The 16,292-nt window shown below is 57.3% G+C and overlaps 1 protein-coding gene across 1 annotated transcript; it reads left to right on the top strand.

Annotated features, from left to right (window-relative positions):
* The first annotated feature begins 5,799 nt into the window (after nt 1–5,799).
* Nucleotides 5,800–15,276, top strand: SHISA8 (shisa family member 8). The gene is made up of 4 exons (XM_068191404.1): nt 5,800–6,795; nt 13,992–14,116; nt 14,222–14,362; nt 14,886–15,276. Exons 1-4 carry the CDS (start codon nt 6,248–6,250, stop codon nt 15,197–15,199), a joined length of 1,128 nt encoding a protein of 375 aa, XP_068047505.1. The 5' UTR covers nt 5,800–6,247; the 3' UTR covers nt 15,200–15,276.
* Nucleotides 15,277–16,292: the final 1,016 nt, after the last annotated feature.

Genomic DNA, 16,292 nt, shown 5'->3' with positions numbered 1-16,292 from the left:
ACCCGTGCCTGTGGAAGAGCAGGCAGAGGAAAGTGATGGTCCCAAAGGCAGCACACTGCTCTGTGCAGAGGCAGTGCATGGGCATTGCACATCCATACCTCTGTGTTTTCTTTACCTTCTCACCCTTGTTCTCTTCCATTGGAAAAGCAAAACTGATTCTCTGGGCTTCCCTGCCCTTCCCTGGTTTTAATTAAGGATCTTTCCTGTCCCATTCTGCTCACAAGCCTTCCCTGGTATCTACTTGAAGCTCTTCTTTCTCATGACACATCCGTTCTTCTCCCCTTAGCATCTCAAAAAAGAGCAGGAGCCCAGTGGACTGGGAGGCTTTTGTGGAGCCAGCCTTTGCTGGAAAAGAGTTATCATGAGAGGAGGAGTGTGCTGAGCCCCTTCAAGTCTCTGCTAGTAGAGCCTGTCCCCCTGCACAGGGAAGAGATAGCAGAGGAGGAGATGGATGTGCTCCTGCTGCCGACGTTCCACCAGTCATCCTCTGTTTCCATGTCAAAATGTCGGTCTTGTAGAAGCAAAGATTTCATCAACAGTCATACCCCGCCACAACCACATGCACAGTTACATCCACCTGGCCCAAACTTGTGCTGTGTGGGGGTCATGAGCCCCTACACGTCTCCTGCTTCCAGGGGATGAGGAGATGAGGAGGGACAGCTGGTTTGCACAGAGGCATCCTGCCCTACTGGCCATGCCGTGCTGCCCTGCGGGCTCTGAGCTGCCCGCAGCACCTGAGTGTACCTGGCAGCCGGCCGGCACCTGTGCCAGAGCCTGTGCTTGGCACGGCCGCCCTTCCCGAGGAGAGGCTCTGCCCGCTGCTGCCGGTCTGACGCCGGGACAGCACGCAGCACGCTGCTGCCGGCCATATGGCCTCCTCCTGCAGACCCTGCCTCAGCTACCCGAACAGGCACCCTAAATCCCCTATCCCAGCAAAGCCCAGCAGCTCACTGCCACCACCACCTCAGGAGTGGGAGCATAGGAGGGGAAACACTGGGTCCCTTTTGCTGCCACGGTCTGGTTTTTATTGCTCCACAGTTGCCTAAAGCAGCCCGGGGCTGGCTCCGCTGCCTCCCGTCCTCCCAGCAGCGGACCCCCTTCACACACAGCTGTTACACCGAGCCCTAAGGATGCCCTGCGTTGCGATGGCTGCTGTCATCCTTTCTCTCTTTGGGTGTGTTTTGCCCTAAATGATTGTGGTGTGAATCAGCATGTTGCATGAGGGGTGGTCAGGGGTGAGAGCAGAGGGGGTGGAGACAGGGCGCATAGCCAGAGATGCCACTGCACTGCTGAGTAAGCTGAGCGATGCATTACTGCTTCCAGGTATTTATATGGCTTTTTAATGCTTGAAAAACTGGTAGAAACTTACTTTGAAGAGGAAAGGAGAAAGTACTCGGGCTCCACCCAGGATAGCTGCAGGGACCTGGCACACATGCCCAGCGTAGAAGGAGGTTTGAGGCTGGGGTGCTCCTGCTCAGCCTGCAGGCACCAGTGAGGGGACAGTTTTGGTTCAGCGTCCCACTGACTGCACTGAAGCTCAGATGAGTGTAATTGGGGCTGCAAAGACTCTGCCATCCCAAACACAACCTCCAGACTGTGCCAGCAAAACCCCTGGGCTAGCGAGCTGATGAGTACCAAGTGTCTGCAAAGGGGGAGCATTTACCAGCACTGCCTCTCAATTTAATCCTAAATGCAAAGTCCATATGCAGACAGCCTGGGGGCCTGGGGGTCACAGCTGATGCTCATGGACCTTTGTGCTGTATGTGGAGGCACGGCTGCCCTCTAACAGTGGCAGCTGAGGGAGCTCGGGCTTCCAGCCCAGATCCTGCTTGCCCATACTGCGACATAAATTAAAAATGAGCCTTTGCTTTGAGCTGATTTTCTCCTCATTCCTCTGGATGTCATTTGGATTTGAATCCAGTCATGTTTGGGAAGCTGGAAGCTGGAATAAAATCTCAACTTTTGAATGTTTGCAGTTATGATGGTAATGGTAAAGCACATATGCTTCTGTATTCTCTGTAAGCCGTTATGAGGCACAGTTGTTCTTTTACAGCCATTTTACAGCCAGAGCATCAAGCACAGGGAGGAGAATAAAACCCTTGTGCACATTGCGATAGAAATAGGGTGGATGGTGGTTGCTCTGGGCTCAGCCACCTCATCTCTGTGCCTCCCTCAGTGCATTTAACTTTCCCCTGCTTTAGTTTTCGAATGCCAGCAGCTCAAGATCTGCTAATCCATTGAGCCTATGATAATGTGAGGAGGGGAGTAGCATCTTATTGCACACTAGCCCAGCACTCGACCCCAGGGATCCCTAATCACAGTCCAGGGGTCACTTGTCCCAGTCCTAGACAATGGGTCTGAGAAAACTCATAACTTACAAACAGCATGCTGATGGCCAAAGAAATTTCCCTCACAGAGACAAAGGCAAGGGGAGACTCTTCCCTAGCTCTAGCCTTGGCTGGAACAGAACCAGCTTCAGTAGCTAAAGTTTCAGAGAGAAGCAGATTTCTCTGGTGTATCCTGGGGAATGGTGGGAGGTGTGGGGAGATGCACATGCCCCATGTGCCCCCAGGGATAGTGGCAGGAGCTATGCCTCTCCTCTGCCTCCAGGCAGGGGACAGTGTTGCAAGGCATACTGGAAGCTCTTCCTGACAGCTTTCCTTCGCCTTCACCTCTTCCTAGATGATGATGTCGGGTGTTAGCTGCTGATTTGCAAACAGCAAAACACACTCTGGCAGCACTCGTCAGCACACAAACATGAGGTGCTGGAGCCCTCTTATTGCAGCACAGCCCTTCGAGATGGGGCATCCATCCCACAGCAGCACCCTTTCCCTCATTCACCCCTTGGCCCTGAGTCCAGCTCAGTCCTGCATGGTAAAAATCACTTTTTTTGGGAGGGGAAAGTGTCTCTGATTCCCCGGGTAGTGGGGGAGGGGGAGCCAGCTGGGTAGCTTTGTGCTCCAAACACCCCCTGCCAGCTTTTCTCAGGAGCTGACTGCACCCCAAATCCTCCCACATTCAGGGAGGCTCTCAAGGGCTTTACTTCACACTGATGATGGTGATGGCTGTCTCTTCCTCCTGTTCCTCGGGCAAGAGCTTGGCAGCTCTGCTAGGCTTGCACCCCCATGATCAGCGGGGATCTGGGTCTGTCGGGCTCTCTGGCTGTGACAGAGAGGATCTTCTCCAGATCACCGTGCCCTGCCAGAAACAATCTGTTTACAGTGTCAGTGCTCGGCGCATCCCTCCCCTCTCGGTGTTGAGCCGCCCGAATATCCTATTTCTGCAGGCGCAGAGACACCCTTCTGTAGTCCGGGTGGCATTGTCACTACAGGGAATATTTCTGTGACATCCTCCAAGGCTGGTGGTCAAAGTCTAACGGAGCTCTTCTCCCAAATCCCCGTCCCTAGAAGTGTCCGTGGATGTTGCAAGCATGTTATTTGCTTTTTCTCCGGAGGTCCCTGCTGACCTGAATTTTCCTGCGGGTCCTGCCGCTGCTTCCCAGTGATGTGAGAGTGTAGGTGCCGAGCTACAGGATTTCCTTCTCACAACCCCCTCCCTTTGGGGATGCAGCTAGAGGCTGGGTCACTTATTTGACAAAGATGAGCTGACGGCTCAGCGGGGCTGCGGGCTGCAGCCCCTGGTGCCAGCACTGCACGGAGCCAGCCCCGGCCGGCCCTGCGCGCCGGGGACGTGCCGGGCGGATTCTCCTCGGAACCGTGCCCTTAGCTTTGGTTTCCTTTTGGGTTGATGCACACAGCTAACGCCTGCGAGCGGCTCTTCCTCCCTCCTTCTCGCTCCCAGAGACCCTTTAAATCGGCTGCTTCACACTCACTAAACACCCTCCCCCCTCGCCTTAAAACCGTTCCCGTTTTCCCAGGTCATGCCAGGCAACCATTTTCCAGCAAACTCCCCGATTTTGGCCAGTTTTTCGCTCTGCCTGTTAACAGTCTGTTAAACTCTCCGGGCCCCGGGGCGACTCTGCTCGCACACACGTCGGGAGCGATCAGCCGGTGCCGGGGAAACGATTGCTGGCGTTACCTGGGCAGCCGCAAACTTTGCTTGTGCAGCTTCTCTCAAGGCCGATGCTGCTTTCGGCTGTTAGTGGTAACGACCCCCATGTCTGCAACTTCCAGACGATGGGGCCTTTCATCAGAGAGCCCTCCGAGATGCAGGGAAAGTGTGGCTTTTCCGCCTCACTAGATTTTTATATCTTTCAGGAAGCTCTGGAGGCTACAAGCTACCTTACCTAATGGATCTCTATTAGGCTGAGGCACTTGGGACCAATGGACACGTCCCGGGCTCCAGCTGCTCTCCTCATCCATGCTTTCAATGTCTTTGACTTTTGCCAGACTCCAGATGGGAAGCAAGCGGGGGCCTGGAGGGCTCAGGCTTGGTGAATAGGGAAAGGATATTTTATCCTCTAAATCCATCCCCCAGAAAACCATACAAGTGTTTCACCCTCGATGGGGTGGGAAGCTTTTTGTGCAAAGCTCCAGCCTGAAATATCAGATTGCCATGATGCACAGGCAGGATGATGATGGAGTATTTAATCCCATGTAGGTCTCAGCCTCCCCCCTGTGGTGTGGCAGGTAAGGCATGGCTCCTGAGGACAGGCTGGTCCATGGGGCTTCAGTGCTGACCTAAAGGAGGCATCTGCCAGAGGGAGGTGAGCCTCCCCGACCCGTTTAATCCCACCTCCATCATTATAATGTCTTTTTATATCACCACTTGCCTGGGGGCTGGGGTCTCCTGTGCCAGCACTATGCAGCCCAAGGGCAGCCACATCCGCCCGGTTAGAGTACAAACCAGGCAAGACAAAACAACACATTATTCATCCTCTCTCTCACAGGGCATGGAGGGCATATATGCCCAAAAACACAGTGGTGATGCCAGATTTGCTGACCTTCCCTGCTACAGGATTTAGGTCTGTCTGGAGGTGATAAGGCTGCAGCCTCAGCTCCCATATGTCACTGCACCTCACCCCAGCCCTTGTTACAGGCTGTGCAATGTGTTAGCGCTGGGCAAGGAGCCCGACAGCCCCTCAGTTTGCCCCATCCTGCTCTTATCACAATGGCCCCAGAGCAGGAAAAGCAAATCATGCCCTTCTGGGAAGAGGAGCTGGCAGTGAGGATGAATATCACCTTTATGGGTGGCACCAGACTGGCACCAGAGCAGTGGGTGCACACTCCCTAGAGAGTCTGAACTTCGAAGTCCAAACACAGGGCCAGCAAGTGGCTGGTTGAAAATCATCCCGACTCTGCGGAGGATGACTTTCTAGGGGTGCCCCAGTAGCGCCCCACTTTGCCCATCCTACAGCTCCCCCCGTCGACAGCTCCCCTTGGAGGATGCTCTGATGTTCACAAGGAACTGGGACTGTTGCTCTCTCCCCTTCCCTAAGTGTCCCCTCGCTGAGGGACTGCAGAAGGGCACCCCACCACCCCGGGGGCTTTGTTCCCCCAGCATACATCTCTCCTGTACCACTAAGTGCCCGCCTGCGGCCCCGCAGCTCCCGTCCGGGCGAGTGGGGGTGCCGCGGCGGGGCTTGGGGGTGCTCGGGGGCAGGCGGGCAGCGCGGGACTGGTGCCACGCGTGTCCGGCCGCCCGCGGCGGCTACCCGACGGGGAGGGCGGGCGTCCTGCCGCCCGGTGGCGGCGGGGAGCCTGGCAGAGGACTCGGTGAAGGACCTTCTCCGGTTTCCTCGGGAGGCTGTCAGGCGGCGGGGGAGCCGAGCCCCCTGCGCCTCGCTGGCCGCGCTGGCTCCCTCCCCCTCTTCCCCGCACTCCTCCTCCTCCTCCTCCTGCTGCTCCTCCCGCTCCTCCCGCCCTGGTGCGAAGGGCTTTTGCTGCTTTTCCATTCTCTCTCCTCTCTGTCTCCGTGGCGGAGCGCGGTGCCGGGAGGCGCGGGCAGAGGCGCGGGGATGGGGCGGCCGCCGGCGCCCGACCCGCCCGCCCGCTCCCGCCGCCCGCCGCCGCGTCCCCTCCCCGGCCGGCGGGAGGCGGCGGCTCTCTCATGCCGCCCGTCTCGCCCCCTGCTCTGAATCTCTGCCTGTCGGCCGATCTAAGGAGAAACGGGGAGGGGGTACGTCCCCTCGCACTTTTATTTTTCACCCACTTCTTTTTTTCTACCCTTTTTTGCCTTCCCTCCATTACGCCCCCCTTCTCCCCAGCCCGTTTCTCCTCCATCGGGGCTCTTCGGCGGCCATGCGGCCGGTCCTGGGCGAGCGGCTCTAACTCGTCTCCTCGCCCAGATGTCCCCCCGGAGCCGCGGGCGCATGGAGCCGAGCTACGTCGTGGGTATCTGCTGCCTGGTGCTGCTGGAGCCGGGCCGGGTGTGGAGCGGCGAGCCCAGCACCGGGGGGCCCGGGGAGAGCGGGAACAGCAGCCAGGCTCCGCCGCCGGAGACCACGGTCCCCGCGCCCACCGGAGCGGCACCAGCGGGGGGGGACCGCTGCCGCGGGTACTACGACGTGATGGGGCAGTGGGACCCGCCGTTCAACTGCAACGCCGGCATCTACCAGTACTGCTGCGGGACCTGCGGGTACCGCTTCTGCTGCCAGTTCAAGCCCGGGCGGCTGGACCAGAGTGGCTGCTCCAACTACGACACCCCCAACTGGGTCAACACGGGCCAGCCGCCTGCCCGGGTGGATGAGACCCCCGAGGACCCCACTCGTGACAAGACCAACATGATCGTCTACATCATCTGTGGTGTGGTGGCCATCATGGTGCTGGTGGGCATCTTCACCAAGCTGGGCCTGGAGAAGGCACAGGGTCCCCAGACAGAGATGACCATCTCCAGGTAAAGGGGTCCAGTCCCACCTCCCCTGCTTCATCTCCCCAAGGGTGGCAGCTCATGTTCCTAGCCGATTGCGTAGACTGAGCCCTGGCTTCACCTTGGGACTGCCAAGAGGGTGAGGTGATCCCTAAAATCCCTGTCCAGCATGCTGAAACACCAGGGGGTGGGCTGGCTGTAGCACACTAACCTGGTACGGAGGGCTGGCAGCCAGGACAGCCTCTACGAGAAGGGGTGGTTGTACACTCATTTCCTCTCAAAATGACCGGCTCTGTCTCTTGAGGAGGCATGTCCCTGGCTCAGGAGTGCCAGCTCACCAGGCAGTGGGGTGGGTGACGTGAGCTATAGGACAGGGCCGCCCCCCCCCCAACAAATGTGTACCTGGAAGGTGAGATCGGGTCTGGACTGCAGTCCCCTTTATCTCAGCCTTGCTAGCAGTGCTGGGGGAGACGAGGTGGCAATGACAGTTCCACGGTGGCTGCTGCGCCAACTCTGTGTGCATGTGTGCACACACACGTGTATGCGCATGCACGGGTGTGCCCTGGGGTCTGCTCTGTGCACCAGCGTGGGACACCGCCCTTGCAGGGGGCGTCCACACTCTTACACCCCCTGGAGCACACCCTCCAGTGGAAAGTTGGGCAACTTCTTCCTGGAGTCCATGCCCTGTGGCTCCAACCCCTGCTTTTCAGCCTGCTCCTGGGGCTGAGCACAGGACTGGGCAGGGGGAAGGTCACTGGAGAGCCCCTGACTCTCCCCCAACTCCTGTACTGGTGCTGTGGCTGCTGCTGCATCTTCCCCTCTCCCTCCTGCTGCCAATACATGCTTCTCTCCCCATTCTGGGGCTCTACTTTGCATCTTCCCAGTGAGGACATCAAGCCTGGAGAAAAACCCATTTTCATGACATTTTGTTAAGGAATTTTAGCTTTTAAAAAAGGAAAAGCAGGGCTGATCGAAATTATTTCATAGGGATGATCAGGAAACCGTCCTGATTGCAACTCCCAGCACCAACACACTCTCCTTCCCCTGGAGCACCCTTTTTCCCCTGTCCATTTGGGACTTATGCAGCCACTGGGTGCTGCACCCCAAATCCAGACCCATCCTACTTCTTGTACCCACCCAGGGGAGCAGAGGCTGATCATCCCTGGTTGGAGGAGGGTCATACTGAGCCATGGAGGAGGGTCACAGGACCCTCCTGAGACACAAGAGGCAGTTTTGGGGGGGATCCATGCTGTGCCCCCACCTTGGCAGAGAGCCTGGCTGTGTGCTGCTATGTGCCCATGCCTCCCCCCGTGTTGCCTGAGGAAGTGCTGGCACCTTGACAGGATCAATACAGCCTCCGCCAGCCTCCTGATCCCCTTCCACTCGCCTGCCGCCGCGTCTTTTTTTGGTCATCCCCCCCACCTCCTGGGAAGGAGATACTGTGCTCGGGGAGGGGTCAGACCCTGGGACACCCAGACCCATGTCCTCATCCCATGCCATTGGGTAGTGCCTTCTCCCACCACCAGATGCTGGCGGGATTGCTGCCACTCACCAGGGGCTGTTTTTCACCCAGGGGCTGGGTAGCCTCAATTCTGCACTGCTGGAGCCATGTGTTTTCCCTGGTCCCCCCCCCCCCAAACTCATGCAAGCCTGAATTTTCCCACTGGGTTTTGAGAGATAGGTGCCTGTTCTGCATAAAGCCACAGATCTTTTGGGCACTAGCATACAGATTGGGAGAAGACGAGTTTTTTTCATCCACCTTTGAGGGACAAAATCAGAAGGGCACCTCCATCACTGCAGAAGTTAGAAGTCTTGCCCTCTTCTGTGCAAGTTGTGAGCAGCTCTGGTTCCACAGGGATGGTGACTGGGAAGCTGTGGCAGGGCAGGAGTGTTGCATCAGGTGCAGAGCCCCAGGAACCAGGCAAGACACCAGGCTGACATGACTTCCCAGGTGCTGGGCCAATGGAGAGTGCCAAAGGCTGGGTACATGGCATCAGCATCCAAAAAGGGATGCTGTCACCTCCATTCCACTGTGCCTGGGCAGCTGGGGTAATATGCTTTGTCTTGGTGCCTCTGAGACAGCAGGGTTATTTCTACCTGCCTTGCCACTGTACCCACGTATGGTCCAAGGCATGGGCAGTGCCACCTTGCCTTTCTCCTAGCGCCTCAGGTAGAAGCTTCTCATTTGCTCCTTGGACACCGCATCATGGCCTTGGGCCAGCTCCCTGTTGCACGGTTGTCTTGATTTCCATTCCTGTCCCTCCCTCCCGCCAGGGTTTTTCTGCTCCTGGGGAGCATTCTGTGCTGCCCTGGACAGCTCCTACCACTGCTGCTTGCAGGTTTCTCACGTGGGGGGGGGTAAGGTCAACCACTTCTGCAGTTCCAGATGTTGTTTGTCATTGTTCTGGTCCTGGTTCAACCCCAAGAAGAGCGACCAGGTGCAAAAAGTCCATTAGCTCCCCTCTGATGGAGACACCGGAGTCCGTGTCTAGCTTGTCCTGAGACTCCCACACCTTGGCCATCTCCAACATGTCTTTGTCTCCTCATGGATTTGGCTGCTGGTTCACCCAGGGAAGTGGGTGCTCAAGTGATTGCAGCTACCTGGTTTATCCTCCCGTCCTCATCCGCCTTCTTCCTGCAGGGCCTTATGGCAGCTCCTGCAATCCCCTCTCCTTCCTGCTCGGCTCATGCTTGGCATCTGTCCCCAGCACTCGCTTAGCCTGGCCAAACCCCGCGTTGAGTCAGGAACACCTGCCTGTGTTTTTATTCAGTCCCCGGATCTCTGAGGACGTTGGGTCCTTGGGGGCCTCCAGGATCTGTCTGTGCATTGAGAGCAAGCACATGCCCCGGACCTCTCCCAGAAAACCTCCTGGGTGGGAATTGCAAACTTATAGCTGGTGTGAACAACCCTATGGGAAGAACTGGGCAAGGAGCAGCCTCCTAGGGAGTAGGGGGGATTCTGGAGAGGTGCAAAACAGCTGTTAGGAGCAGGCGCACGGGCAACTGCAGTAGGTGAGTGCTCAACTCTGGCTTTTCACTCCCTGGGTCTCCCCGTGCTATTCAGGGTCCCCAAACTTGGCCCCACTGCACCTCCAGCTGTGCTGGGTGTTTCTCTGGCAATGCTCAAGTCCAGGGCCACACCTGCAGTTGATGTCCATGGCAGCAGGTCGTGGTGAAGACCGAAAAAAAGTGTTTGCAGGCAGCATGGTGTGCTAGCACATGCTGGCTCTCTGGGGGATGAAAGAGGATCCAGCTCCAGCAGGGAAGGAAACCTGGAGATCTGTCCCTAGACTGAACGTAATGTTTGGGGATGCTCATTTCCACTTTGCCCAAACTCCAATACCCTCCACTGCAACTCCATTTTGCAAAGACACCTTGATAGCCCCACGCCTTCCTGAGCATCCCTGAGTGTACCAGCCCCACTGGGCAGGTGTTCCACAGTGCCTGTGCTGCTCAGTTGCATGGATAGGCAGCCCTGCCCTGAGCAGACATGCTATAAGCTGTGGGAAATGTCTCTCTCGGGAGGTGAAGATGAGGCTCTCACTGGGCGCAGAGGTGGTGTGAGCAGCCGGGATGCTCACCTGTGGCTGCAGCGTGCTCTGTGTCTCCTGCAATGCTGCACCTCTGCTCCAAACCTCATCACTCCACTCATCCAGTGGCTGCCACCTTCTGTGTCCCCACCAAGGGCTCAGCTCATGGCAATGTCACTTCACCCCATCAGTTTGTTATCTCTCCTCTCTCCTGGAGGCTGTGCTCCTGTTTCCCCCCATCACTCCCTGCCCCCTTGCCAGGACTTGCATACTCTCTCCTGCTGGGCTTGCCAGGTATAGGGCTTGGGCTTCCCAAAAGCGAGTCAGGCCCTGAGCTGGGCTGCCATGCCAGGTCAGCATCCTGCTCCCACACAAGCACATCCCTTGGGGATGGATCAGGAGCAATGAGTGCTTCATGCATGGCTTCTACTGTGAAGATCTCTTGGCCTTCATCATTATTGCTTCTGGGTCTACCCCTGTGCTTGGTCTCAGGTCTTGCACTAGGCTGGTTTGGGGCATCTTTGTCACACCCTTAAGCAGAACTAGGCTTGCCATGGAGGTAGCTGCATGCCCGCCCAGGTAATGCTCAGGCAAGCTGGGTGGCAAGCCACCTGCACACATGGCCTTATGTTCTCTGCATCCATGGCCAGAGTGTGGATGGAGGCCTCAGCAGTTCCATTCATCAGGACTTTTTGCAAATGAGCAGTGCAGGTCAAAAGCTACATCTGCTCTGTGTTCTCTTCCTCCATCTGCACTCCAGATCCATCTTGGTGCTGCAGACCACCAGGTGACCTAGGGAGATGTGGCTTGACCTTCGTCAAGCCCCCCAGCCACAGGACCAGACTGAGGCTCAAAACCCCCAAGGTGATGTTCAGTGAGACAACAGCTCCTCCATAGTGTCACCTTCCATGTCCACCTTCCCTGCACTGCATCACCTGGGGATGAGCCAGGGAAAGGCTGCAGTCCTTGAGAGCCCTACTGGCAGCCCTGGCCAGTGGCACTACTCGTGGTGCAAGGGCAGGGTGAATCCAAGTGTTGTTGGTGCTGGGGACTCGTGCGTGCTTCTCACCTTGGCAAAACAGCTCATTAATTGCTGCTCGAGCCGTTGTTGCTAATCGTTACTGTCCACATGCCCCGAGCGGTCAGCACGGAGGGCACATTTATGAGAAAGAGCATTGACAGATTTATATGGAGAGAAGTCATAGATAAAGGATTGCTCAAGCTTCATAAATAGACCCGAGGAAAAGAAAAAATAATTTAAAAAATAGGTCAAATCACATTGAACTTCCTGTTGAAACAAGCCTGTTTGATCGCTGGCCCCGGGGACACTCAAGAGCAGGCAGCGTCCAGTGGGGAGGGGTGAGCAGTGCACCCCAGGGAAGGTGGGAGTTGACAGGCGGCAGCTCCCTGAGTTGACAGCCCACACCCATGGCCTCGGAGGACTTGCCTCCCCCTGCCCTGCCTAGGCACAGCCCACTGCCCGCCTAGGCTTGTGGCCAGAGATTCTCTGACTGCAGCATCCATGGCCTGAACCCTGGTTGGGTCAGTCTGTTGCAGGAAGGTTCCTGGGAAGGTGCAGGTTTTGAATAGCTGCAGGATGGAGATGCCACAGTCTCCCCAGGGGGGCTGGTCAAGCATTTCACTCCTGCAGGAAAAAAAAGTTGTTTTTTCTGTTTAAACAGTATTTCCTCTTTCTGTTTGCACCTGTCACCTCTTGTCAGCTTGACACTGTCCTTGTTGCACCCTCCCTTCAGATACTCACATACATTGATAAGATCCCCCAAAACCTTCACTTCTCCAGGCTGAACAGCCTCAGCTCTCTCAGCCTCTCCTCATATAAAAGATGGTCCAGTCCCATCTTTGTGTCCCTCCCCTGGATTCTCTCCAGAACATCCATGCTTCTCCTGTATTGAGCTGGAGCCAGCACTCCAGAGGTGTGGCCTTACCAGTGCCGAGCAGAGAGGAAGGATTGCCTTCCTCCGACCTGCTGGCAACACTTTGCCTAATGCAGACCAGGGAACCATTCAGCGCCTTTGTCCCAAGGGCACTCTGCTGGCTCATGGTCAACTCGGTGTCCACCAGGAACCCCAGGCCCTTTTCCGCCAAGCTGCCTTCCAGCTGGTCAGCTGCCAGGGTTTGTTCCTCGCTCCTTTCAATTTCTTCAGCTCTATCAGGGTTCTCTTGGCCCATCTGGAGATTAAGTGATCCCAGAGGGATTGTTACACAAAGCTTCCCAAGAATGATGTGAAATTAACCCACAGGGCAAGTGACCCTTCCTTGTAGCTGTGCTCTTGCCCTGCCCTCTGATGTTGACTGATTCCAAACTGGGAGGAAAAGGCTCCCCTCAGGTCCTCACAAGCATAAGCATCCCCCAGGTACAATTCATTGCTTTCTTCCTTGTTCTCACTGCTTTTCCTGGAAATTCTGAGCATCACATTCGCTAGGTTTTTGAGCACTCTGGTGCCATGAGCTGACACATCTATCAAGTCAGGATTATTCCCCCCTTCCTCTCCAATTTGCATTTATGCATGTTGAGTTTAATCTGCTGTTTTATCGTCCAACCATTTGCTAACCGTCAGCTCACGGTGTGTGTCTGTGAGCCAGCCAGAGCCTTCGAGGCGCAAGGCATGCTGACAGTGAGCTGGGGATTAGCGAGCCAAAAAAGCCCTGAGTGGACACCCCTGCACTCTTGCAGTCATGCAGGCATGGTCTCTGCAGGGGGAATGGTGTGTCTTCTCATCACAAAGCCCGGCGCCAGCAGGAGCATCCCATCCTGTTCTGGGACTTGCTGCCAAAGGCTGCAGTGGCACATGGCTAGGTCCTGCTCCAGCACTGCCAACATGCTCCCTCTGTCACTGCTGTTGTACCCTCTTCTGGCACCACCAGCATTGGTGTACCTTGCTCAAACATTGCTGGCACGCCATGCTCTGACACTGCCATTGTGATCCCGCTCTGGCACTGCCAGTGTGCCCTGCTGCTGTGCCCCACTCTGGCATTGCCTGCATGCTCTACTCTGGCATGTCCAGTGTGCCCTGCTCTGGCACCACCAGCATGCCTCGCTCTGGCATTGCCAGCGTGCTGTGGTGGGACTGCAGAATCTCTGTCCATGAATGTTAAACGAAATAGGGCTCTATCTTATGTAATCGTGTTTAATGTTTAATGCTGTTACTTACAAGGAGGGTGTTATGCACAGCGCCTGCGCCAGAGGCTGCCACTAGTTTATTTCCTTCCCCATAGGGGCGCAAGTGGCCTCTCTAATCCCTTCCTTGGGGTCTTCTCTGTTTCGAAGGGACTTGAGTGGAGGTGTTGCTTCCTCTCCCCTGTTCCACCAGGCTCTCGCTCCAGGGGAGCATCCCAGAGGTGTTGCTCCAGCTTCCATCAGATCAGTTTCCTCTGTCTCAGTTCATCATGCCCTTGCAGCCTGCTCCAAGCCATGCATCTCCCTCACCACTCTTACCCATTGATGCTCCTGGCTCTGGGAGGGCTCAGCCCCAGCCAGATCCCAATTAGCTGTTAGACTTGTTATCCCAGGCGGCAAAAGCCTGGGGGCACTCTGGGTGCACTGCTCCCAGGGGCTCTTTCCTAGCCCCAGGCTGCCTGGCTCTGCCTTCAGAGTGGAGTTCAGGGCTGGGACGAATTAGGGGTGCCAGGGGAGCAGGATATTGTTCTAACAGCCCTCCACCCCCTCTCCAGGACACTGACAGATCTGCTGAAGCAGCCAGGCCACAGCCCCTCTGAGAACATGGACAGCCTCATGGGGGGTGTGCAGGTCCCGCTGAGTGAGGGGCTGGCCCGGGGGCCCCCCAGAAACAGCACAGGTAAGGCACCGGTGTGGTAGGGAAAAGAAAAGCTCCCTTGAGTGAATAAAGGCAATGGGAGGGTGCAGCCTATGGCTGAGCCCCCACCCATCTCTGCCTCTCCAGACAAGACACCCTTGAACAACGCGGTGGCCATTGCCCCCTCACTGGGGCGGCCACACAGCCATGGCAAGCGCCTGCCGCTGGCCAGCAGCCTGGCCCTCTCAGCCCCGGACTACACTTCCTACACCACCCTCAAGGTTGGAGGTGAGTGCTGCTGCTGTGTGGGGTGGGATGGTGGCTGGGGGCATGCACCCTATCGACCCCAGAAACCAGGTGAGGAGGGGCACAGGGCTCACAAAAGGGCATAGGCAGGACAAGCATCCCAGTTTCCAGTGTTCCTGGGGCAGCTGTTCACAGCAGAAACTCTGCAGCTCCTCCACCACTCCACCAGCCAGCTGTGCTGCCCAGCCAGTCAGTGCCCAGGGTCCCCCACAGATCCACTGCACTTCCCAGTCAACCAGCACCCAGGATCCCACACAGACCTGAAGCACTGCCCACCTCATCGGGGTTCAGGATCCACGTGGACACACTGCACTGCCCAGCAATCAGTTCCCCGGGATGTCCCAACAGCACTGCCCGGCCAGTTCATTGCCAACATCCCCCAGCACCCAGAATCCCTCCCACAGCTCCATCCCAGCCATCTCCACCACTGCACCCTCCCTGGTCCCCCTGTACCAGCAGAAAGGGGTGTCCCTGGAGGGGTGACACTGCACGCCTGTCCCCACAGAGAGCGCCACCGAGGACTTCTACAGGCGGTTCGGGGGGCTGGAGCCACCCCCCGCCAGTACACTGACCTTCCCAGCCGAGACCCCCGTGCTGGCCGAGGGCTGCCCCCTGCCCAAGGCCAAGGGCCCCAAGGTGCCAGGGGGCCTGGCCTTCCCGGGGGGCTGGGAGGGGGCCCCCCATCGCGGTCCCCGCCGGCCGGGCCTGGCCACCCTGCGCCCTGAGGGGCCACCCGAGGCCTTCGGCCCCTCCACCTCGCTGTACGGGCAGCACTCCCGGCACCTCGCCACCAACAGCAAGACCGAGGTCACTGTCTGACGGCCAGTGCCATCGGGGACAGGGGCTGCCCCCTCACGCGGGAGTTGCTGCCACCGGGGGCAGCCCACCGGAGAGCATCACAGCACTTACACCAACTGCGACGCTGGCCAAGGGCGGGAGACGCGCCGTCCTTCCTGGCCCCAGGGATGCGGACTGCCAGCTGCGCTTCACCACCGACGAGGCACTTGGGGACTCATCCGGACAAGTTTCAGGCGTTCTCAGCCCACGTCCGGAAGAGCTGAGCCGGGGACACACTGGCAGAGTCGCACCCTGCTCAGGGGATGGGGGCCGATGCTGGACAGACTGGGAACAGTTCCTGCTGGGGCCAGGCACTGCCACCTGGCTCCTCAGACGAGGTGCGGGGAAGAGCACTTGACTCAAAGCACCGCCCCCATGCTGCCAGCACAGCCCGAGCAGCCCCCTTCCCTCCCCGGCCTCCTCCCTTCCCCACTGCCCCAGCCTCCACCTTGTCAATAAATAACACATTAAACTGTATGGCTTTGGCATGAATTGGCTGGGGAACTTCACACTGCTCACAAAACCTTCCCCCGGGGCAGCAGGGCGCAAAGCCCACTCCCCCACAGGGCCTGGGGAACCCCCCGCAATGGGGGACATGGTGGGAACACAGATTACAGGGCCAGCTGCAAAACCCTTCCAGCAGCTGCACAAAAACAGAACTCCTCTGTCTGAAGTTTAATGGTTCTGACAGAGTTTTACCAGGGGGAACAGAGAAACAAAGAGATGGAGCAAAAGGACATTGTTCTAAAGCAAGGTCAGGTAACAGCCTTCCTCCCCTAGAGAAGCTCCTAAAATTGCAAGCTTCTGGCCCAGCTCCACCTTGCTTGGCTCTGCTCGAGCCATCATCCTCTTGAGCTGCTTCCAGAAGAGCATGGAGACACCACACTTGCTCCTCCAAGGGACTTTCGTTGCAAATGGTACAGCTCTGTTCTCTAGGTCATCCGGACACAGGACTGACAGCTTCACGAGGTGCCTGTGAGGTTTTATGTCTCTAAAGGACTTTTCAAGCTCACCTCTGCTCAAGAGCAGCTGCTGGGTGGGATGAATAAAGCTAAGAGAAAGAGGGCAGGTGGGA

The sequence above is a fragment of the Anomalospiza imberbis genome, chromosome 5 (genome assembly GCF_031753505.1).
Source record: "Anomalospiza imberbis isolate Cuckoo-Finch-1a 21T00152 chromosome 5, ASM3175350v1, whole genome shotgun sequence".
Taxonomy (NCBI): Eukaryota; Metazoa; Chordata; class Aves; order Passeriformes; family Viduidae; genus Anomalospiza; species Anomalospiza imberbis.
Note: the sequence above shows the minus strand (reverse complement) of the source record. Positions and strands in the feature narration are given on the sequence as shown.